The sequence below is a fragment of the Gastrolobium bilobum genome, unplaced genomic scaffold (genome assembly GCF_033153095.1).
Source record: "Gastrolobium bilobum isolate Gb01-03AN ecotype WA unplaced genomic scaffold, APGP_CSIRO_Gbil_v1 utg97349, whole genome shotgun sequence".
NCBI classification, from domain to species: domain Eukaryota; kingdom Viridiplantae; phylum Streptophyta; class Magnoliopsida; order Fabales; family Fabaceae; genus Gastrolobium; species Gastrolobium bilobum.
In genome coordinates, this window is record NW_026899722.1 from 53,961 (window position 1) to 76,676 (window position 22,716).

At 33.1% G+C, this 22,716-nt stretch overlaps 3 protein-coding genes across 3 annotated transcripts; 1 reads left to right on the forward strand and 2 right to left on the reverse strand.

Moving 5' to 3' along the window:
- The first annotated feature begins 1,492 nt into the window (after positions 1–1,492).
- On the forward strand, positions 1,493–7,512 carry LOC133292940 (vacuolar protein sorting-associated protein 22 homolog 1). Its single transcript, XM_061491429.1, has 6 exons — positions 1,493–1,903; positions 2,539–2,674; positions 4,028–4,182; positions 5,192–5,299; positions 7,094–7,183; positions 7,273–7,512. The coding sequence occupies exons 1-6, from the start codon at positions 1,742–1,744 to the stop codon at positions 7,372–7,374; spliced, it is 753 nt and encodes a 250-aa protein (XP_061347413.1). The 5' UTR covers positions 1,493–1,741; the 3' UTR covers positions 7,375–7,512.
- A 1,069-nt stretch (positions 7,513–8,581) lies between these two features.
- On the reverse strand, positions 8,582–9,848 carry LOC133292935 (fatty acid desaturase 4, chloroplastic). The gene has a single exon (XM_061491424.1). It carries the CDS (start codon positions 9,674–9,676, stop codon positions 8,744–8,746), a length of 933 nt encoding a protein of 310 aa, XP_061347408.1. The 5' UTR covers positions 9,677–9,848; the 3' UTR covers positions 8,582–8,743.
- Positions 9,849–12,510: 2,662 nt separating this feature from the next.
- On the reverse strand, positions 12,511–16,871 carry LOC133292941 (cytochrome P450 716B1-like). Its single transcript, XM_061491430.1, has 4 exons — positions 16,357–16,871; positions 13,736–14,177; positions 13,091–13,278; positions 12,511–12,998 (listed from the first exon to the last, which is right to left on the reverse strand). Exons 1-4 carry the CDS (start codon positions 16,843–16,845, stop codon positions 12,696–12,698), a joined length of 1,422 nt encoding a protein of 473 aa, XP_061347414.1. The 5' UTR covers positions 16,846–16,871; the 3' UTR covers positions 12,511–12,695.
- Between the last annotated feature and the right edge of the window lie 5,845 nt (positions 16,872–22,716).

Below are 22,716 nucleotides of genomic sequence, written 5' to 3' on the forward strand. Positions count from 1 at the left end.
CTTGATTCCATACGCTTGATATACCTCTCCAAAGGTTTGACGTGGAGATAGGTAGAGTGTACATGGGTCAAATTGAACTGAATTTTTTGAAGAACTGAAGCGAATTGGTTTAAACGGTTCGGTTTGGTTTGAAAAGAATTTGGTACGGTTGGAAACCGATTCAGTTCAGTTTGAAAACGGTTCGGTTCGATTCGGGACGAACTATTTTGAAAAGAAAAAAAGAAATAAAATAATAAAACTATTCGGTTTGAAACTGATTCTGTTTGGTTCGAAAACTGTTTGATTCGGTTCGGTTCTTGAACTAGTTTCTAAAAACCAGTTTGGTTCTTGAACGGATTCTTTAAAATCAGTTCAGTTCATGAACTGTTTTTCAAAAACCGGTTATTTTAAGTGTAGTTCGGTTCAGTTCACAATTTTGTTCAAATTTTTGGTTTTTTTTGCATACACCTAGAGATAAGGATCCTAATCTTTAGGAGCAGATCATCGCCCAAGACTTTGGTTCAAAACACATGTCAATGAGTTAGAAGGCCATGACCTATTTTCATAAGCGAATTGTAGTTGGTCTCTTTCACTCTCCTTTCATTCATAATAATATAGACTTTTCTTTTCTCTTGGATGGAGACCTAAAGAAAGCTTCGAGACTTCTTCTCAATCTCCATATCGTGCTGGATGGTAGAAGGCACGTCTGGATGGAATAAGTTATATAGTTATTTGATAATAAGGATTAAATGAGATGAGTCAAAAGGAAATAAAATTAGATGTATTATTTATATATTTTAAGATAATTACAAGGCACGTCTCCAAATTATTTATGCAATTGCAATAGAAATAATTTGTCCGTCGTAGACACATATTTATTAGGATACGACGTCGAATCTTGCTAATATTTAAAAAAAAAAACCAATTGGTTCATTTTTGTGTCTGTGGCATATATTTGATTTCTGCCACTACTACAAAAAAATCGAACCCATAAATATATATATGTCACTTAACATAATAATATATTTTTTTCCTTATATTTTTTGGTTTAACTTATGTGCAAAATAATTTATCTCTCACTCTCACTAATAAAAAAATAGATCCCAAAGGATGGTCTCATACAATAAAATTTGTTTAAAGGAATTTAAAATTTTTTGTGTATGAATATGTACTCCGAAAAATACGTTATGATAAAAACTTATGTATAAATATTTTTGAGTAAACACCCTTTTTAGTTCCTGTCAATATCTACGAAGTCCTTTTTAGTCCCTGACAATAAAAAAAGACCAAATTGGTCCCTGAAATTACAAAAAAAATGTCATGTTAGTCCTTATGTCAACTCCCAAATATGTAGAGTGACCCTTTTCTTGTACTTTCAGGGACCAATTTAATCCTTTTTTATTGTCAGGAACTGAAAAAGACTTCGTAAGGAAAAATTGGTGTTCACTCAATATTTTTAATGTATTTTTTATACAACTCTCATCTCCTTTCTTCTGACTTTCTAATCGTCCAAATCGTTACGATCGATGAAGAAGTGTTAGAATTGATCTGAGTGGAAAGACACGAGGGGTTTTAGAAATTCCCAATCAGGAGCTGAAAACTCATGGTTTAAAAAAAAAAAGAAATTGTTTAATATCCGAAGGTGTCATTTTTTTTATCTTAAAATCATTATATTTCATCAACAAAAGCACTACCCAGGAGACCCAATTTGCAAAGATATTATAATCGGAATAAAGATTTGGTAAAGGCATAGAGTAGTAGAATGAGGAGAAGGCCTGGAATTGGAGGGTTGCAAACAGCTGCTGCTGCAAGGGATCAATATCGTTTGTTAGGTGAAAATGTAGCCAAGATCAGAACCGATTTGATGAAGGAGCAGCTTGCCACGTTTCGATCTCAGCTTGAAGATTTTGCTCGTAAGCACAAGGTTGGTGTTTTTTTCTTCAACCTCTTTTTTGCGCTTGTTGGATTTTGTGGTGGAAACTCAAGTTTGTGTTGCTATAAACAGTTGGGTTTTAGTTTTGGGGTGTTGGAAAATTTCAATTGGGTTTTCAAAAATTGACGCTTTAAATGCAAAATAAGTTGTTTTGATGAGTTCTGGCAATTGGGTTTGGCTGTTTTTATGTGAAAATTAATGAAAGTTTGTGGCTTAGGAGATGGGTTTGGTTCTGGGATCCTCACAAACTTCAGTGTGGTTGGGTTGGGTTGGGTATTAGTTTTTAGCTTAATTGCAGAAGCTGTGGTTGTAAACAGTGCTGTTTCTGGTTGTTAACAATGGGATTGCATGGGAGTAGGGTGAATTTGATGTATTTTTAGCTATGATGCTGTTTTCTGAATAATGGAGGGGCTAAAATGTTTTAGAAGTTATTTCAGCTTTTGCATGTTCAGCAGAGTTCTGTTCAGCTTTTGAACTTCAGGGGCATCGTTGAGTCGTTGGCTAACAACTCACGTTGTTCATGTATTCTGCTGTTGGCCTTCTAAAGCAATCCCGCTTTAATTATAAAATTTTATGCTGTTAATAATTAAATTAAATCATGCTAATGGTTAATATCACTGGTTCAGAATGATATCCGCAAGAACCCTGCATTCAGATCACAGTTTCATGAGATGTGTGCTAAAGTTGGTGTAGATCCCTTGGCCTCAAATAAGGGTTTCTGGGCAGAGCTGTTAGGAATTGGTGACTTCTATTATGAACTCGGTTGGTAATATCTTTCTTAACATTTGGTCATTTTCTCAACAAATGAGTCACTTTTAGATATATGCATTTCTTTTAACAGTTTTATGCAATAACATTCATTTTCTAATAGAGTAATATGATTATATGTAGTGTCTGAACTATATATCAGAGTCTTACTTTGAATTTGAATAAGAGGAACTATTATAGCTATAGCTTGGATTTAATATTGCTAATTTTATTGGAGTAAAAAAGAATAACAGTTCTAATCCAGAGATGAGGAATAGTACAATTTTAACATCCTGTTTCTTTGTTTCACTTTAAGGAAGAAAACTTAACTTCAGCAAGCTTTTTAAGAATTTTCAAATTCATTGGCTGATAGGCATACATATCATACTAGCTTATCTGTTTATGATGTACATGAGTAAACATTAGATAGAAGGCGCCAATTACTTGCTTTTAACATTGCATTGCCGTGTACAAGAACAGGATCCCTTAAATTAATTAATCTTTAGCATTTATTCCTTTATCACCAAGTACTGACAATGTGTAATTATAGATTCAAAATAGTAGAATCTTTGTCCTGCCAGTACAAGTTACTGACAAGTGACAACCACTTGTTATTAAATTCTAGTACTCTCTTCCGTAGTTTCAGTAACTGGTTCAGCTCTTGTATCCTTTATTGAGTTGTCAAATCTTCAATTTTGTGGTTGCTGCAGACACTGCACCACTTTAAATTTATCATGAATAATATCCTAAAAAATTATAGATTTACTTGCTATTGTTCTTGCAGTATTTCAGCCTTTGACCGTGTCTCAATATTTAGTCCATTAGGCATCCTAAGCTGTATTAATATATCAATATAACACGTGATGATAATTTCTCGTTTAGCCTTGTTTTTGTTGTTGGTGTTTTTTAATAAAAAAACAGCGAGTTGCAGTTATGTAGGTTGTCAGAGGGACAGGGGAGATACTTGAGGTAATGGTAACTAAGGTTAGGTTTCCAGAAATAGATATAGGTAAAACAACTGTGGTTTGTAGAAAAGCAGAGACTGGGATTAAGATTAACAGTAGTAGTCTTAGCATTATGAGAAAAGAACATCTACAGCCTTAATAACTAATCTGGTATTCTATTAATACTTATATGTTTAATTGTCAAAGCTTGGTATTCTGTTCTTAACTTGGCTTTTATCCCCTAAGATAAGACCTTATGAACATGGTGGTTCTCTTTGTGGTTTCATTCACATTACGTTATACTTCAGTATGTTACAAATGTTAAAGTATAATCATTCCTGACTTGTTTTTTAATTAAATTCAACCTGTTTAATTTCACTATTTTCTTGGGATGTATGCTAAAAAGAGCTACTTGGCTAGACAGGAGTTCAAATAGTTGATATTTGCTTGGCTACTCGAGCCCACAATGGAGGACTGATCAACCTGCAGGAACTTTGTCATCTCCTTCGTCAGAGACGAAAAAGTGATCGTGGAGTTGTTTCTGAGGATGATTGCCTGCGTGCTATCAGTAAGCTGAAGGTCTTGTGCTTTAGGTTGCCCATAAACTAGATTATGACTATTTCTGTTTATGAATGAGATGTAGATAAAATATGCTTGACCTAAGAAATCTTACCAAATAGTTGTGTTTAAGGCTTCTGCTATCTCTTGTGTTTACACATGAGTGCATTTTTTATGTACTTTGTTCTACAACTTTAACAGCTTGCCTTTGACTTTTTCCTATTAACTAATCCTGTTCTATGAACGACCATAACTATATGGAGTTCTTGATTTCCTTTAATGGATGTTCCCCTTACATACATTTGGGATTTGGGATAGTAATGTCGATGCTTTCTAGGACTCAAATTCAGAAATGGTATGAGCAAAGATCATGAACGGTAATGGCCAAACCGATTATCACCTAAACAAGAGAAACTCGATAATGGTATTAGATGAAGGGGGAAAATTGGGATAGGAAAGGGTTAAATATGGAAGGAGACCACTTCTTTGGACAACTTTGAACTTGCTCTGAAATCTGGCCTTGAGTTGTAGAAAATGACCTTCAGTTTTCCAAGAGTAAACCAGGGGAATTTGAGAGGACAAAACTCTTCATTAATACCTGAAATGTACATAGAACAACCATTGTCTATAGATCTTTATGTTTTTAAGTTTTTATAATATCCAAACTTCTTTTACAAAAGAAAAACACTATTGACAGGATGCTAGCCCCTGTCCTACACAAATTACTGAGTATTAAATAATGGAACGCATGGTAGTGTTATGATTAACTTATCTTTATCTTCATTGCATGTTTTAGTAAAATGATTAATTTATGGTTGGATTGGATAAATTACATATAGTGAACCCAACTTGCATGTGTATTTTGGAAGAGCTTGTGGAGTTCACAAAGGTGTGTGAGTGGTGCATTTTTCTTGTTATTATTTTTCTTTTTGGATCATACATATTCTTTTATCAACTTGTTGAGAGTTTTGTTATGTGCATCCTTGTTGACCTTGTGGTGATTCATACTGACGTGTCACAAAAATTTCAGGTGCTGGGTAGTGGTTTTGAAGTTATTTCTGTTGGAAAGAGAAAACTTGTTCGCTCGGTTCCAACTGAGTTGAACAAAGACCATAATGAAATTCTAGAACTTGCCCAGGTAACGCTATTTCTTCTTTCTCGGATATGCTAATATATGTGTTTTTTCACTGGATCCCAATGAGTATGACCTAGCACTGAAGTGTCTCCAATGTTTACTTGCCCCTTCCACTTTTCTGTTTTCCAAAGTTATGGGCTTATTAACTTACTTCAGCTTGTCTCATACTTGCTTGATGGGGATAAATCTGAGTATTTTGAGAGACATTGAGAAATATATTGTAAAGGATGATACAGACTGGGTTGGTTGATGCTTTCTATTTGGCTTACAAAAGTGGAAGTTACTTAGTGACTTCATCTTTGGTTTATCCAGTAACATGTGAATATCTGTGGCTTACTTTCTTGTATATTTCAAATGAGGGAAAAGTTGTCATGCAGAAAAAGTAGGTTGGGTCCCTAATGATTTATATATGATCCATTATTGAAATAAATGGATCATATGAGTAGGATCGCTTAGCCACGCTTCATAATTGGAAAAATGAGCACCATAGAAATACATGCCACCCAGCCAAAGAAAGATGATTGAGAGTTACCCAAAATGGGCACTAAACTTTTTGGGAAATCTCCAAATCACTCATATGGCTATTGTAATCATGAGCATCAGCCTGTAGGTTCTAGATCGAAGTAGTAGTATCAAGTCCCTTAGCTAGTGTTCTTGAGAAATGACTGGGTTTTGCCCATTCCTCAAAAGACGTTTTTATGGGATCCCTATCTACCAAAATTTTGACTTCTGTTTCGACAAACGAATCCTCTTTTCGGACAACACATACAAAGAGACCCACCAACAAAAAACATAATTAGTGAACTTATGAAAGATGTTTATATTGAGTTCTTCTCTCTTCTATCTCCTATCTATCTATTCTATATTTTCTTGAGTAAAGTACCTTTTAGGCCCTCAACAAAAATCACGGGGCCCATTTTAATCCCTTAGAAAAAAAAGTCGATTTATGGTCCCTCTGAAATTCAAAATAGACCCAGTTAGTTGAAATTGTGGCCCTCTGAAATTCAAAGAAGACCCATGTTAGTCCCTTAAAAGGACTAATATGGGTTTATTTTGAATTTCAGAGGGACCGCGAGTCGACTTTTTTTTCTAAGGGATTAAATTAGGCCTCGTGATATTTGTTGAGGACCCAAAAGGTACTTTACTCTATTTTCTTTAATCTATTTTCTTTAGTGATTCACTAGAACAATTATGATCTAGAAGTAAATCCGGGGCAAGTGTTTGGATCTATTATGACATAGCAACCTTCAATCTATTTTTTTAATGGTGACATGATTTAATTTTATATTTGTTACTGCAATTCCTCAAGAGCAATCCTTGGAGCAGCAGTAAGGTTGCTCTTTTGTGACTGGAAGGTCACAAATAATCTGGAAACTCTTGCACTTCTTCCTAATTGCTCATTATCAAAATCTGGTATTATCAGAGTTTGCTGTTAGGTATGGAGAGACACTCCTCGGAATTTGGGGGAAATTTTTGTTTTTTATTTTAGTATTTTATGTTTATTCAATCTTTAATATGAAATTCTCTTGATTTGGATCTTGTCTTCTTGGTAATAATACGTGTGGTTTTATAAAATAGTGGGGCTCAGAGGAATGAAAATGTCAGTTTGAGAACAGGAAGCTTCATCCATTGTGTGGTTTAATTTGATTGATATTAGTTAGAACTTGGATTCCTTATTGTGAAGCATGAAAAGATTCTATTTCCGCTTATCCAGTGTAGCAAAAGTTGCTGTGCAATTAGTTTTCTATGTGAGATTGGTTAGTCTTTTAACATTTCCATTGCACTCCTTTACCACAGGCTCAAGGATTTGTGACTGTTGATGAAGTAGAGAGGCGGCTGTCTTGGACTTCGGGTCGTGCCATTGATGCCCTTGATACGTTGCTTGATGTAAGATAACTAAAACTTTTTCTAAGAAAAATCCGTTTCTTTCTCCTTATGTGGTTAAAGAAACAATGTTGGCTACTTGGCTCATGCAGGAAGGACTTGCAATGATTGATGATGGCCATAGAGATGGTAAACGACGGTATTGGTTTCCCTGTGTATCTCCCATCTCATCTTCAATAGGAGTTGATTCCTAATAAATTTGTAATAAAGGAAACTGAGGTCAGATTTTTGAAGACGTATACGTAGTGTTTTCTCTATATATATTGTACCCTTTTTGTACGTGTTGAATACACAATCTTGATATTCATATTTCATTATTCTTAAGTTTAAGATTGTAGCAAACTTGCTATTTGTTATTCCTTTTGCTTTCTTGATTTCTTGCCCTGAAATGTGTGATTAATTTTCTATTTATCTTGTGTATGCAAGTGTATGGTGATAAGGAAGTGAGAAATATACTGCATCTGTAAATGGTGCTCTGACAAGGTGTCTGGTTGGCAAAGTAGATTGATGCCAAGCTAGTTTTCTCAAATTGGACTTGAAATAATTCTGCCTTTTTTTTTTGCCCCCTAATCAATTATTTTATATCATGTTTGATGCGAAGAAAGTATGACCAAATTGAAAATGGAGTTGCAGCAAATAAATCTCCTGCTAAGTATGATTTGGAAGCCTCCTCCCTATTCCAAAGTATCAAAGTGATGTGGATATGTTTAATATTTTTTTTTTCCAAGACTAGTAATTTCATGCATGTATGATGTATCCATAACAGAGTTGTTTATGTATTCTCTTGATGAGCACTTATTTTAATTTCAGCAGTTCGTGTAAGATCTAAAATCTGAATTGAACATTTCTATCTATGATAAGAAACATGTTAAACTAAAATATACTTTGATACAGCATTAAAAATGACCAAAATTTTACCTTATAACAACAAAGCTTCAAGACATTGTTAGTGATAATAATATTGGGCAATGCTTTTCTCATGTTACATGAGATAATATTATCTCATGTAGAGACATAATTGGGTGGGTCCCACGGTTAAAAGAAAAGAAAAAAGAAAAAGAAATGCTGGTTCGGATTGCGATGTGTCTATGACATGAGATAAAAAATTTTATGTAACTTGAGAAAAACTTTTCTCAATAATATTATATATGAAGTTCAAAATAATAAGAATTTTATTTTTGATGTATTGTTTTACATTTGTATCTAATGAAGTTTTCTCATGTCATTTGAGTTCATTTTTGCCTTGGAGGCGCTTCAAATGAAGAATATTAAACATTAAGATTAAGGAACATTAAAGATTTCTGCTTGTATTTTATTTAACCTTATAAACATTATAATTTAACTTATACCGTATAAATTATTACTTGTGCTAAAAGCTGTTTACTATATATGCACTCTTAAGTCTTAAATGATTTTTTGAACCCAAAAAGAAAATCTATTGAATTTTTATTTCTATGATATAAAACAGGGAGATAACAGCCATAAAATAAGCTAATTACATCAATCAAATCTAGACCTCGACCTATAGATCCCATGCCAATAAAAAAGAAGGAAAATGATGGATCATTGGGCTTGGATTTGAGAAGGGATTTTAATCTCCTCCATCCACTCAGAGGCAGGCTCACTCCATGACCTGGGTCTAACCCCAAGTTTAAAATACAATAACATCTCCATAGTTTCAAAAACTTTATACTTATCCAAAAACTCATTCCATACTCCACTCACTATGCAGTAATTATTGTTATACGGTGGCCGGTGGTGCGCGGCGTGCTGCGGCCGTGACACCAACACCCCGGCCTCCTGCAACGCCACAACGAGTGGTGGAAGCCGGCTCTTTGTACCATGTGCCCATGCATGAAACTGCTGGCTAAACATAATGCAACCAGAGAACATCCCAACAAACCCTTGAAATATAGGGTCATGGCAAAAAATGTCTATAGGAAGCACTGTGAAGGTCACTGCACGTGCAAGTGCATGCATGTTGTTTGCAAATTGGCGCCTAGTTATGGTCCATGGCCACTTATGGTGTCCTTGGAAAGCCTCAATTTGGGATCCAACAATTGGGGTTGAACCATCCCCATAATTATCAATGGCCCAATGGTAAACCCCAGATCCAAGATCAGCTAAAATATAACCAACCCAGCCTGCAAAAATTGGCTCAACCCACATGTGTAAATCAACTGCACCTTTTATGGACTCACCCAAAGAAATAACCAAAGTTGTGCACCCAGCTACAACCCATGCCCTGTGAGACCATGTTGATTGCAAATCTGGGTCATTGTCCATGGGCCGGTTAGTGGTGTTAACCACCGTTGACGTTGGCGGTGGCGGCTGAAGCCCAGGCTCAATAACTAATTGCTTAGCATTGGGCCTAGACTTCGAGGTGGTAGTGGTTGTGGTGGTGCAACACACGCGAGATGGGTGTTGGAGTGGGCGGTTAGTGTATACTTGGTGGTGGTAGCTTGGTAGAAACTTGTTTTGGGTTAAGGAAGACATTGGAGATGTTGAAGAGGAATCAAATGGTTGTATAAGAAAAGAGCTAAATATGCAAAAAAATTGGAGCTATTCAATAGTGGCTTTGGGAAGAAGTGTTTTGTGGAAGTAGGAGAATGGCATGGTGTGGTGGGTAAGGAGGATGCGTGGCGCTAAGGAAATCTCAAGAGAACTTTGGAGGATTTACATTGAATTTGTGTCACATTTTTTATTGGAAATTTGCTTCTACGTTTCTTATGGAAATTGCATACTTGGACCAAAATAATTGCTATTTTTTGTGGTCCTCTAAAGTATGTTTTATTTGATTGGATGGTGTGGCTGGTTCATAAGTCATAAGCAACAAATGGAATGGAAAGGGTGTGTAGTCTTCGAGTATACTTTTTGTGTCCACTTATTACCAAACTTTTCATGACATCGCTAAATGCCAGCCAAATATAGAGATAGTGTCATAGATATGTAAGGATGTGTTTCTTCCACGAATAACTAGATGTAGAAGTAGCATTTAATAAATAAATTATCAAAGAAAAAGAATATATTACCCGAATAGGAATATTCCAGCCCTGTTTGATCCCTAATTAAAATCAAATCATGTAGCTTTATTTAATAGCCTACCCTACATAAAAACTTTTAAATAAAAAAAAATTAAAACTTTAATTTTAAAATAAATATAACCACCTGTAAAAGTATTACATTTTGTATAAAATAAATATAATATAATATGCTCAGGATCCATAGTATTTTTGAAATTATTTATCACGTAAAAAAAAAAACCTTTCATGTTTTTTTCGGTTCCTCCCTTTTCAATTTTTGTTGCCTTTTACTTCTAATATTAATTACATTATTCAACGAGAAATTTTGGATGATATTCGATTATATTTAAAGTTGGTTTGTTTCTAGATTCAATTTTGGTTCGTAACTCCGGCCACCAATTATAGAACAAGCACATAACATCGGCAGATAACTAGCTGTGAAATTTTATGGGTTTTATAAGAGTTACGTTATAGGAAAAGTGATTGTGTAATGTTATAGAGATTTGTTTTGCGTGCCTTAATTTTTTTATTTTTTTTTTCTTTAAAAAGTGCGGGCGCCACAAAATATTGTGTACGTAAGAGATTTTTTTGTGTAATATTAAAGGACAAACTAAAACCCCAAATATTAAACGGTCCCAACTTCTCATGTTGATGCAAATTTTTCTTTCTTATGCGATCAATTATAACCAATGATGCACTGACACGGACACGGGACACGACACGACACGACACGCCGACACGTTAATTCTAAAAAATGTCATATTTGGACACATTGGGACACGTTTTGATATTAAATAAAATTTTTAATATATATAATATAATTTATATTTAATATATATAAGAGTCCATAATAAGTCATATAACCAATCAAATATTTAAATTTCATAACATAAATATAAATATAAATAATTTTTCATACTTTGTAATTTTTCATGTCAAATTTCATAATAGAAAAAAATCAATTTATAAATTATTTCTTTTATATTTAGTTAACAAAATAAAATTAAGATTTAAAAAAAAAAAAAAAACGTGTCCGAGCGTGTCCAAGCGTGTCCAAGCGTTGACCGCATGTCGAAAAAAGTTGACTGCGTGTCGGAAAAACGTGTTGGAACGTGTCGGAGAGTTGACCGCGTGTCCTCAAATGTTGACCGCGTGTCGGACGCGTGTCCGAGCGTGTGGGAACGTGTCCGTGTCGGACACGTGTCCGTGTCGGACACGTGTCCGACACGCAAATTTTCAAAATATTTGCGTGTCCGTGCTATCTAGATTATAACCATATACTAAGGATAGTGCATAGTTGTAATATTAAAGTTGTTTTTACTCGTCCAACCACATGAGCTGATAGTTTTTAAAATTACAACTATGTATTATCCCTAGTACATAATTATAATTTATTACTGCAAAAATTTTCCCTTGAGGCAACATGAGAAATGATTTTGCCAATATTAAATACACTGAGGGGGTGTTTGGTAAGAGGAAAAAAAAATTGCCAAGGATAGTGGGGTGAGAAAAATAGTTTAGCCATGGTTGGTAGGAGTAAAATAAAAAAATGGGTAAGCAGGGAAACATGTTTTACACATGATCTCATTATAAAATATTACCATTCAATGTGTGGTAAAAAAATTTGCCTACAGCCAACACACATTTTCTTATTTTACCTGGCAATAAATTTTGGCATACCAAACACCTTTTTTTATCTTACCGAGCAATAAATTTTTTCTACCTTAGTTCCCAACAATTTTTTTTTTGAAAAGAAATATCTCTTCTACCAAACGTCACCTAAAATCATACAATTCAGGTTATAAAAAGCTTAAGGTTGATTTTTTTTGTTATCTTCTTTCATTTCTGTTGTGAGAAAGCAAGAAAGGGAATTATCATTTTCACCAAGGTAAAGTTTAATTTTAGCAGATGCAAAGCGTCCAAGTTCCTTAGGATTCTCATGGCCTCCTACAATGACAGCAAACTGTAAACATGATATTGTAACATACCAGTTAAAAAACATTGAAAATACAAACTTTTCCTAGGTGTTGGTGATACAATGCGATTCTTGAAATAAGGATTAGAAAGGGTTCAACATAATAGATGTCCTAAACAAGGAAGCAGAATGCATCAACATAATCTGCCTTGCTCTCTACTCTCTAGTTCGGCTGAAACTACTTGATTGATGCAAAAACTCATATGCTTTGCACTTTATTGAAACATTACAATAAGGTAAATCTATCTCAAGTTTTATATGTTTTATAATAGGGGTATGTTTTTCTCATGTTACATGAGATAACATACCCCTCCTACTCATACATCAAAAGTCGTGCTAGCTTTTATTTATTTTTTTACTTTTTTTTAAAAAAGTAGGTCCCACATATTTTGAGTCTATGACATGAGATAGCAAGTCTCATGCAACATGAGACTTGTATTTCCCTTTATAATATGCCAATATAGTTTTTATTTATGTACATCTGGATTTAGAAAACTAGAAGTTCTTGAAATGAGAGCTAAGAAAGTTTCCTTGGCCAAATTTGAATAGGTAGTCCTTGAGTGGGTTCTGGCATTGGATTCCTTCTGAATAAATTGTCAGCAGCTAGCTTCCACGTAAACCTTGTTACCAGATAATGGATTGCCACAAGAGTTTCAATCCTAGCTAACTCATTTCCTGGACATATTCTTGTTCCAGCACCAAATGGGATAAAGCAATAGGGTGGGATAGATCCCTGGTTTTCAAATCTACTTGGATCAAATTTTGATGGCTCTGGGAATAGGCTATTGTCCATGTGAGTCATTGCCGGAACCCATAAGATCTATACAGAAATAGTAGAAAAGTTTCATAGTTAGTGGCATGATTGCATGGGGAGAAGTTGAAAGATGATATAGGCATGAGGATTGTACTTACTTGCCACCCTTTTGGTATAATGTATCCACCGTATTCAATATCTGTGGAAGCCTTTCTGAAGAAACCAAAGGCAGGAGGGACCATCCTAAGAGTTTCTAATGCTACTCTCCATGTATACTTCATCTTGGCAAGGTCTTCCCATGTCAGAGACTCTCCTAAGGACTTGCTTTTTGCTATCTCTTCTTGTTCTGCAACAACGGTAACAAACATGTCTCTCTACTCTTATTTAAAAAACAAGAAGAATCACTACAACTATCCTCAGGAAACAAGAAATAGGCCTTTTTTTATGGTTAAGAAAAAGGAAAAAGTTATAGTTACAAACTTTTTGTTTACAAACTGTACTATGTCTTACTGGTAAGACATTCCTGAGTGAAGTCTTACCAGTAAAACATAGTGTAATTTGTAAGTTTGTAAAAAAAAAAAAAAAAAAAAGTTTGTCAATGTAACCTTTTTCTAAGAAAAATGATGGTAACAATAAGTTACTCTAATATTAATGGTTAAAATGACATGGCTTAAATCATGAAAGACAGAATAAAGATTTTGGGTTAAGATGTGATATAAGTTTCCTGTCGTGAGTTGTTACTTAATCCAATAATATAGGTCTTTCCTACATTGAGCTCCTCACACACTTATCTATGCATATACCTTGAAGAACTGTTTCACAAATAGTAGGATCATTAGCTAAGACTCTGATAATGAAAGTAATTAGAACAGATGAAGTTTCATGTCCAGCAAACATGACAAGCATAGAATTTTCAATGATTTCCCTCTGAGTGATCAATTGTTTGTTATTTTCATCAACCATGGAAAGCAAGGATGTGATTAAGTCTTGGTGAGGAGAAGCCTCATTTTGCTCGAGTTCAATCTTCTTCTTTTGTACAACCTCCTTCAACATCATCTGCATCCTTGCACTTTCTTTGAGGCTGCGGCGGTACAGTGTGAAGGGAATATTAACAGGAACTGAAGATATTCCTTTTATCATTGTTTGGAACGAAGCTAGGAATTGGTCTCTAAGTTTTCCTTGCTCAAGACCAAACAGAAGAGAGCAAATTACGTTGAATGTGAGGGTCTTCGTCAGGGGCAACACCTATCAGCATAACAAAATAATTGACATTAGTTTCATTCCACGTTGATTTGCTTTGCCTTTTGTTAGCATCCCCTGTCTCTTCTTCTCTCTCTCCACATAAAAGAGTTTTGATATTAATTAAGGTTCTGTTTACTAGGGAAATAGGAGTACTGAGAATGGGAGTGTTGATTGAAGATGGGAGTTTAAAGCTTTGTATGTTTGCTCTTGTTGGGGATATACATCCCTAATCCCTCATGATGACTATTTCAGATTCCAGCCCAATATGAATTTTATTATTTTTTCTCTGTAGTCTTTTGCGGTTAGATTTTTTGGAAATGGATAATTTCATATCTTATTTAGCATAGTTATATCACGTGGAAAAATTCTAACCATATAAAAATAAATTAATAATGATAATTTTGTTATTACCTATTCTAATATTTTTTTTTCTCTTTATTCTCTTATCACCCATAATTCACTTTTATATGGTTAAAATTCACGTGATTATGTTAAATAACATATCAGAAGATCCATTTTTTTTTTTATTTCTCCATGTTTATTGATTACATGACTAATCTATCTTGAGATTAGCAAGACCATAAGAAAAATAAAATTTTGAGTAAATACCATTTTTGGTCCTCAGCAAATTTTACAATGCCCGCTTTAGTCCCTAGCAAATAAAAAGGCCCATCGTGGTCCTTAAAAAATTTAAAATTGACTCAATTTAGTCCTTTTAAGGACTAATTTGAGTCTTTTTTGAATTGTGAGGGACCACGATTTCAACTAAATAGGTCCATTTTGAATTTCTTAGGAATCACAATAGGCTTTTTTATTTGTTAGGAATTAAAACAGGCATCATAAAATTTACTGAGGAACAAAAAAAAAGGTATTTACTCTAAACTTTCTCTATTAATTTTTTGATATAACTGTGTGTACATAGCTCGAACTCAAATTTATTGGTTAAGGTAAAACAATCAAATATTCTAACTTAATCCCTGATTTTGAATTCGTGCCTTGAACACGCAGTTGCGTAAGCAACTTGGTAGGAAAACCTGTGACTAAAAAGTTATGCTCTGTCGGTGTTTGAAAGAGATTTTATAATTTATTTTATGTCGTAGGAAAATAATTTTCTTATATTATAGAAATAAAATTATAAGTAGAACTCACATGCAAGGGAAGAGAAAAAAAAAAAATGTGGAACCTACTTCTGTTTTGTGTGTATAGAAAATTTGTTTATCTTATACAACGTAAGATAAATATAATCCAATATAAAATCATCAAAGTGACATTCGGTTACCAACTTAACTAAGTTATTAGGTTGAATATCAGAGCTGGTGAACACGTTAGATCCTCATTACCTTTACTATTTAAATAAATATTTAACTGCGAAAGTTTTTAGCATAAAGAAATTGATAGGAGGGGTTAAATTGATAATTTTGTTTTTATAAACTTACGAACTACATTAAGTCTAACTAGTCAGACTTCAATCAAAAGTATACCACTAGTCAAATTTAATAGTTTGTAAATTTGTAAGAAAAAAATTTGTCAATGTAAGCCTCTTCTATGTATATGTATATATATATATATATATATATATATATTATCAACCATTCAAAACCAATAAATTTTATAGAAAGAGATGTGTTAGAGAAGTCTGACATAAAATTATTGATGTATATATCTCTTGCTAAAGACCACCTTCCTTTGTAAAGAATCACTTTAAATTAATTTTTTTAATGATTTATATTATTTTTTAATACACTCTCTCGTACAAAAGTTTTTTGGGCTAGAAGTGTGGATATTGAATATATCCAAAAAAATTTTATTTTATGCTTATTTTAATTCCACTCTAAAATAGAGATGGTGAGGATAGAACTCATAAAATTGTAATAACTAAAGCTTTGATATCATTAAAAGAATGACTTTAACCCAAAATCTTTAAAATATTAGATAAATTTTTTTTAATAGTTTATATTATTCTAATGGGTAAAGGATTTTTCTTGTCAATGAAAATAAGTTATCTTCACTAAGCTCAAAACGACATCGTTTTGAGACAAGAAATCAAGATTTTTTTGTAATCCCAAAACATTTTGAGGTAAGAGGACATAACTTTATCTGATAGAAATACTTTTCCGTATTCTAATACATATTTTCCAATATTTAGTTTAACCAAAATAGATATTGGGTTGAGACAACCTACCTTGACTTGTTGTTTCCCCTGCCAATGCATTTCAATGTTCCTCCTAACTTCCTCATCTATTTTCCCCACAGATTGCTTCAAGAATTCTGGCTTCAAGAATCTGGCAAGTGCGCTTTTGACCCGCTTGTGATCTTGGCCACTCAGTTGGAGCAAGTTTCGGGCTCCCAACATCATTTTAATGGCCTGAGGTTGCCCGGTACCAATAGTGCGACCATCGTTAGTGTATATAAACCTATTTCCATCCTGTCCATAGATGAATACTGTTGGTTTTCCAAACAGGCTTAGCTTTGAAACAGAACCATATTTCCTTGCTCTTTCTTCAAACCACTTTTCTGCTGTGTTGGCACGCAATGCTTCAAGAATGGCAAGACTTTGACCAATGAGGGGTATTCCAAGAGAACCTGGAGGGACCCTTCTTCTGGATGATAATCTCCTAATTAGAAGGAGAATTGGGATGAGGAAGAGGGAGGTAGCAAAGAAAAGGTTCATGGTTCAGGGTTTGAAGAAAGCAAATGTTGGGGTCACTCTGGTTTCAATTTTTAGTGTGTTTCAGTGAGGCTTTTATAAGAGGTGAGCCGGTCAGAAATTGAGAATGGATAAGTAGACGAAAGAGGGGTACACAATTATAATATATTATAGTAGCAAAAAGTGTGTTTTATTTTGAAGCATGTAAAATTGTATTATAGATGAAAAGGGAGAGAGAGCAAAAAAAAAAAAAAAAAAAAAAAGTGTAGATTTCACCTCTTTGTGAGAGTGAAATGACACAATTTGTGTCATTTAAGGGCTCGTTTGGTGGACTGGATATGATAAAAGTAGGATATGATATGGGGCTAATAAGCCGATATCATGTCATATGTTTGATGAGCACCTGATTAGTAATCTGATAAGATTATGTAGAAGGAGAAAGGAGAAAGAAAAAATAAAATATAATGCAATAAATACAAATATATTGGGTAGCGTAGAGATATATTGGGTATCCAATATTGGTATCCTATTTTGTTGAATCTTAACCCAGCTCCGATAAGAAATCATGTATTGGATAGAATAAAATAGATAATAGGATAAGCTAATTATATCCTATTGACCCACCAAACAAAAGATAAAAATAAGATATGTATGATAAGTTATCATATTCTATCTTCTTTATCAGGTGCTTCAAACATGCTCAAAAAGGACAAATATTTTTCCATTAAAATTGTATTTTTCTCTCTTTTTGCATCAGTTGATAAATTTTTAAGAAGAAAAATAAAATATAATTTTAATATTATAGATCGAAATATATAATTATAATATCACCGTCGCACTCGATACAATGATAATACTAAAGTTTTATTCAAAGAAATAAGGTGTTTGAGCTCGATTATTGCTACGGAATTATTTTGGTAGAATAATAGCAAACTTTCACAAGGAAGAAGATATCACGTTGGTGAAGTTGAGATCTCTAATTATAGAGTCGAGGATTTTTTTTTATTTTTTATTTTTAAGTACAAAAGGAGATTTTTTAAGTATAGAAAATGTGATGTCATAACCATTTTATCTTATGAGCTATTATGGTGTGAAGTTGTGTGATAAAAGTGTGTATCATTTTAAAAGATGTAAAGTGGTGTCATTTTAAGTGAGAGAAAGAGATAAATTATGCGAAGAGAAAGTGGATAAAAAAATAACGGTGTGAATCTCTCTTTGTGAGAATATAATGACACAAATTATGTCATTTAAAAGGACAAATATTTTTCCTATGTAAAAATTATGCATATATAAAAAATATGATGGGACACATGTATAGAAATGTCATATCAATACTAAGTGATAGTGTCTTTGTTGAGTAACATTTTTTTATTATTTACCTTAATGCCACGCTGGAAAATTTTATCTAAATTCGTCACTAACAATGACTTTGTTAGCCTATTATTTCATGACACAAGACACAAAATTTTAAAAGTTTTATCGTAAAATTTTGAAAGACCGTAACTTTTAACTCGAGAGTCTGAATCAAGTAATTTTTTTATTGTTTCCATTTTTCTCATATTGTTGGGAAAAATTATCTCTTGCAAAAAAAATTAACTATATATTACAGGTAGTACATAAATATAACGATAAAATTATTTTTTTCTCTCCGTCACGTCAGCCGACAATGTCTGAGAAGAGAGAAAAATAAAGCAGCTTTAATATTATAATTATATACTACTCGTAGTACATAGTTAATTTTTTTCTTTTTATTTTTTATTTCACATAATTTTTCGAGATCTGCGTGCTAGTAAATGCTCGAAGGGGATTTCGATGAAAAAATTTCCCAAGAAATGCTTCATTGTGCCTTGTTTGACATATTTTATCTTTATTAATTATGTTATTTGATTCAAATTCTTATTTTCATTTTCCAGCACTAAAAATAATTTTTTTAAGGCATAGATATAAAAAAATTAAATGGAACAAAAAAATCTAATTTAGACATCCAAATAAAAAATTATGACTTTTCGAAAATGAATTGACTTATTCTATACTTAGGGTGTAAGTAGGTTGGGCTAGACTAGGCTTTGACTTAAATAAGCTAGGCCTGTGTGAAAAAAAAATGTTGTGTCTGGCCTGTCCTGTTATCTTGTGTAGACTCCAAGTTACAAGTCTGCCCTGACCTATATTTAAAAACTAAAAGCCTTGGGCCTAGGCCTGTTGGCCTGCTTAAGCCTATTAAACATTCAATAATTAAAAGAATAACTAAAATAATATTATTTTATTATTCAAAATTATTAAAATAATAATTTTATTTATTTTTTAAAATAAATAATATGATATAGGCCGCCCTGTTGGCTTATAGGAATGACATTTACAAAAAAATCTATGGCCTGTTTTCTAAATAGGTATTTTTTAAAAGCCTAGGCATATTATATTTTACTATTTGTAATAGGTCAAGTCTAGACTAATATAGGCTAGGCCGTAGGTCCTTGTTGGCCAGCCTAGCCCATTTACACCTCTATCTATACTCATTGCCACTCATGATAAGTTTGTTTTATTCTCCCACTTGGCACTTGAAACTATAGCCGGCAAAACGGACTCGGCTCGGCGGGCCAACCCGTCCAACCCGCTAAATAGGACGGGGCGGGCTAAGTTTTTCAATCCATCTCAAAAGTGAGGCGAGGCGGGACGACTTATTTTTTGGCGGGTTGATGGCTGGCATAGGCGGACCAAAGCGATCAGTGTAAAATAGACTCGGGCTGGCAGGCCATCCCGCCCAACCCGCCAAACGGGGCAGGACAGGCTGGGTTTTTGAACCCACTTTTAAAAGCAAGATAGGACGAGCTGACTCATTTTTTGATGAAGTGGGAAGGGACGAGACAGGCCGCCGATTTTATCACCTCTATTTAAAACTCGCCCAACGAATTTGAGCCATAGCAGTTTAGAAAATTATTTTAACACCGTGGCATTCATAATTATTTTGGGAAATTGTGACAGTACGGTCAAAACTGCTAGGTGAACAAATTCATGTAGTCAATCAGAAAAAGAGGACTTGTCCTTTATTTTGATCTTGATTGGACCATCCATGGAGATTTTTCGTAGTCAATTTTTTTTTATCCTAATTAATTTTTTCAGAAGAATCACAATTTTAAAGAATTAAAATTTTAAAATGATCAAAAATCAATTTTTTTTAAAGAATTAAAATAGTTTCATATTTTTTGTTGAGAACTCTTTATTATTTTTCTTTTTTTAAAGTTAACATTTTAAATTTCATCAGCAATTTAGCAGCAATACCTCCACGCGTATAAACACCAAACTAAGAAATGAATGGATAACCTCCGTGGGTGGCACGCTTGGTTATTGGGAATGCGTAGCCAGAAGGTTCAATCATAGAATTTTTTTTATTTTTTACTTTTAAGGTATCGGCATCCCCGGAGGGAACAGTGACCAAAATATTATTGTTCACCAATTTTTTACCTAAATGTCATGCGAGCAATGTTATTTCTCAATCTGTCATAGGAGCAAGTTCGCTACCCGGTGTAGCGAACTCGGTTTGCTGACGTGTCACGTTTTTAGTGGACACCAAATTCGCTAGTTTTAACCAAGTTCGCTACCCAAGCTAGCGAACTTCGTATATATATATATATATATATATATATATATATATATATATATATATATATATATATATGGGGCAGGATATTCTTACAGCGGTGTAAGAGTTAGAAGTCTTACACTCAATCTTGACCATTGATCCACCTGTATCAAATAGCTCACATTACTAAAAAATTAGAACCCTTAGATATAAGTGGGATCAACGAACAAGATTAAGAGTGTAACTTACACTGGTGTAAAATGATCCTGACCATATATATATATATATATATATATATATATATATATATATATATATATATATATATATATATATATATATATATATATATATATATTTACTTGATACTTGTTAACCACTAGAAATGTGATACGTCAGCAAACTGAGTTCGCTAACCGCTGTAGCGAACTTACCCCGTGACAGAATGGAAAATAACAATGTTCGCGTGACATTTAGATAAAAAAATTAGTAAAAAGTGATATTTTGATCGGTGATCTCCAGGGAGCTACGACGAGGTTAATTCTCTTCATGCCACGTGATGACATGGCCACTAACCCCAACCAAATCAGATACTTTGCTTATAAATGAGTTGTTTTTTTTTTTTTTTTAAAGTGAAATCAAATTTTATTTAATGTTTATAAAAGCTGTAGTTAAAAATATCTTATTTATTGAAGAAGGATTGATTTATGTGTAAATAAAAATTACTTACAATATGGATACCAAAAAAAATAAAATTACTTACAGTATAAAATGTGATTTTGATTTATTTAAATGTTGAACTATAATTATTTATTAATTAGGATTTTATAAAAATTAAATAACAATAAAAATATAATTAAATGGTTCTCGTTTGTGTAAATTTTAAAAGTGAGTATTACATCTTGATGTGTATTACTAAAATGCTAAATAATTTTAGATTATTAATCCAACTGTGGACTTTGATACAATATTATTCAGTAAAACATTATTAAATAGTGTAAAATTAATTTTAATTTAAACAAATATAAATCATCCGGTTCTCTTATTCATTTGTTAAAAAATATATAATTAAAAATATGAAAAAATAATTTTGTACCGAAATTTTCATTTTTAATCAAATTCCACTGTTTATCTAGGGGATTCCAGTTCTCTTCAACTGGTGAAGTTAAAAAATTTCATCTGTACCACCAAACATATGGTATGTTATTCCAGCTTAATAATCAATGTTCACGATTTTGAATCTTGAAATACTTTGATAAAAATTTAGCAGGAAGAATTTACATGGTCGTTCTCGATTTAAATTCAGATTAATGATGAAGAATTAATTCAATTTAAAAGCTTAAATTGTTAGGTGATGATCTTTTAAATAGTTTATATTATTTTATAATGGATCCCTTTAAGCAAGAGCCCTTTGAATTTGGAGTGATAATATTGCACAAATCTCATTTTTAGTTTACCATGTATTTATTTAATTTCACTAAAAATTGAGGACAGTGAAAATAAAACTCATAACTTTGTGACCATATAAAGAACAAATTTAATCCAAAAATTTAAAAGTGCGGGTCTTTTTTAATGATTTATGTTACATTTGTATTTATTTAAATAATAGAGATTTTAATTTCTTTTAGGATAATTTTAATTAAAAACAAAGTTTATAAAAATTATTTTATAAAACAATTTATTTTACCTTGAATTTTAAAGTAAATTTTAAACTAAAAATTCTATTTAATTACCCAATAATTTTTAAATCTATTTTTTAAGCTCTTATTTTTCACTTTATGTTAATGATAACTTTGAGTTTTGGAAGAAAAGTTGTGCCAAACATATATTTCAAATAGTCCTTTAGGGTGTGCATGACAATCTTTCTGGAATCATTATTTTTTTTAATTTCTGTTCCCAGGAACAGAAATGGATAGAAAACTCATTGGGTAAAATCGATTTATTTTTTTGTTACCGGGATGAACGAGTTTAATTTTTGTGTTGGGAAATAAAAAAAGAATAAAAAAATTCCTTTTTTTTGTTCCCGAGCACAAAATGAGAAACATTTATTTCTCTCAATCACTCTCCACCACTATCATCATCATCACCACCACCACCATCATCTTGACACGACCACCGCCACCATCGTCGCCCCACCATTGTACCAACAATGTCGTCGTCACAACCACCACCGCTAACACGACGATGCCACCGCCACCATCACCACCACCACGACAATGTCATCGCCCCCACCTCCACCATGCTACCGTCATCACCACCATTACTACCGCCACCACTATCGCAGCCACTGTTGTCACCACCACCGCCATGTTGCCACC

Bases quoted from the DNA above. Each gene is read 5' to 3' on its own strand.
- LOC133292940 (XM_061491429.1), top strand. From the start codon at position 1,742: ATGAGGAGAAGGCCTGGAATTGGAGGGTTGCAAACAGCTGCTGCTGCA. The intron at 1,904-2,538 runs GTTGGTGTTTTT...TCACTGGTTCAG, and splicing joins ATTTTGCTCGTAAGCACAAG to AATGATATCCGCAAGAACCC. The intron at 7,184-7,272 runs GTAAGATAACTA...TGGCTCATGCAG, and splicing joins CCCTTGATACGTTGCTTGAT to GAAGGACTTGCAATGATTGA.
- LOC133292935 (XM_061491424.1), bottom strand. From the start codon at position 9,676: ATGTCTTCCTTAACCCAAAACAAGTTTCTACCAAGCTACCACCACCAA.
- LOC133292941 (XM_061491430.1), bottom strand. From the start codon at position 16,845: ATGAACCTTTTCTTTGCTACCTCCCTCTTCCTCATCCCAATTCTCCTT. The intron at 13,279-13,735 runs GTATATGCATAG...CCGTTGTTGCAG, and splicing joins TTGTGAAACAGTTCTTCAAG to AACAAGAAGAGATAGCAAAA. The intron at 12,999-13,090 runs GTAAGTACAATC...ATTTCTGTATAG, and splicing joins TTATACCAAAAGGGTGGCAA to ATCTTATGGGTTCCGGCAAT.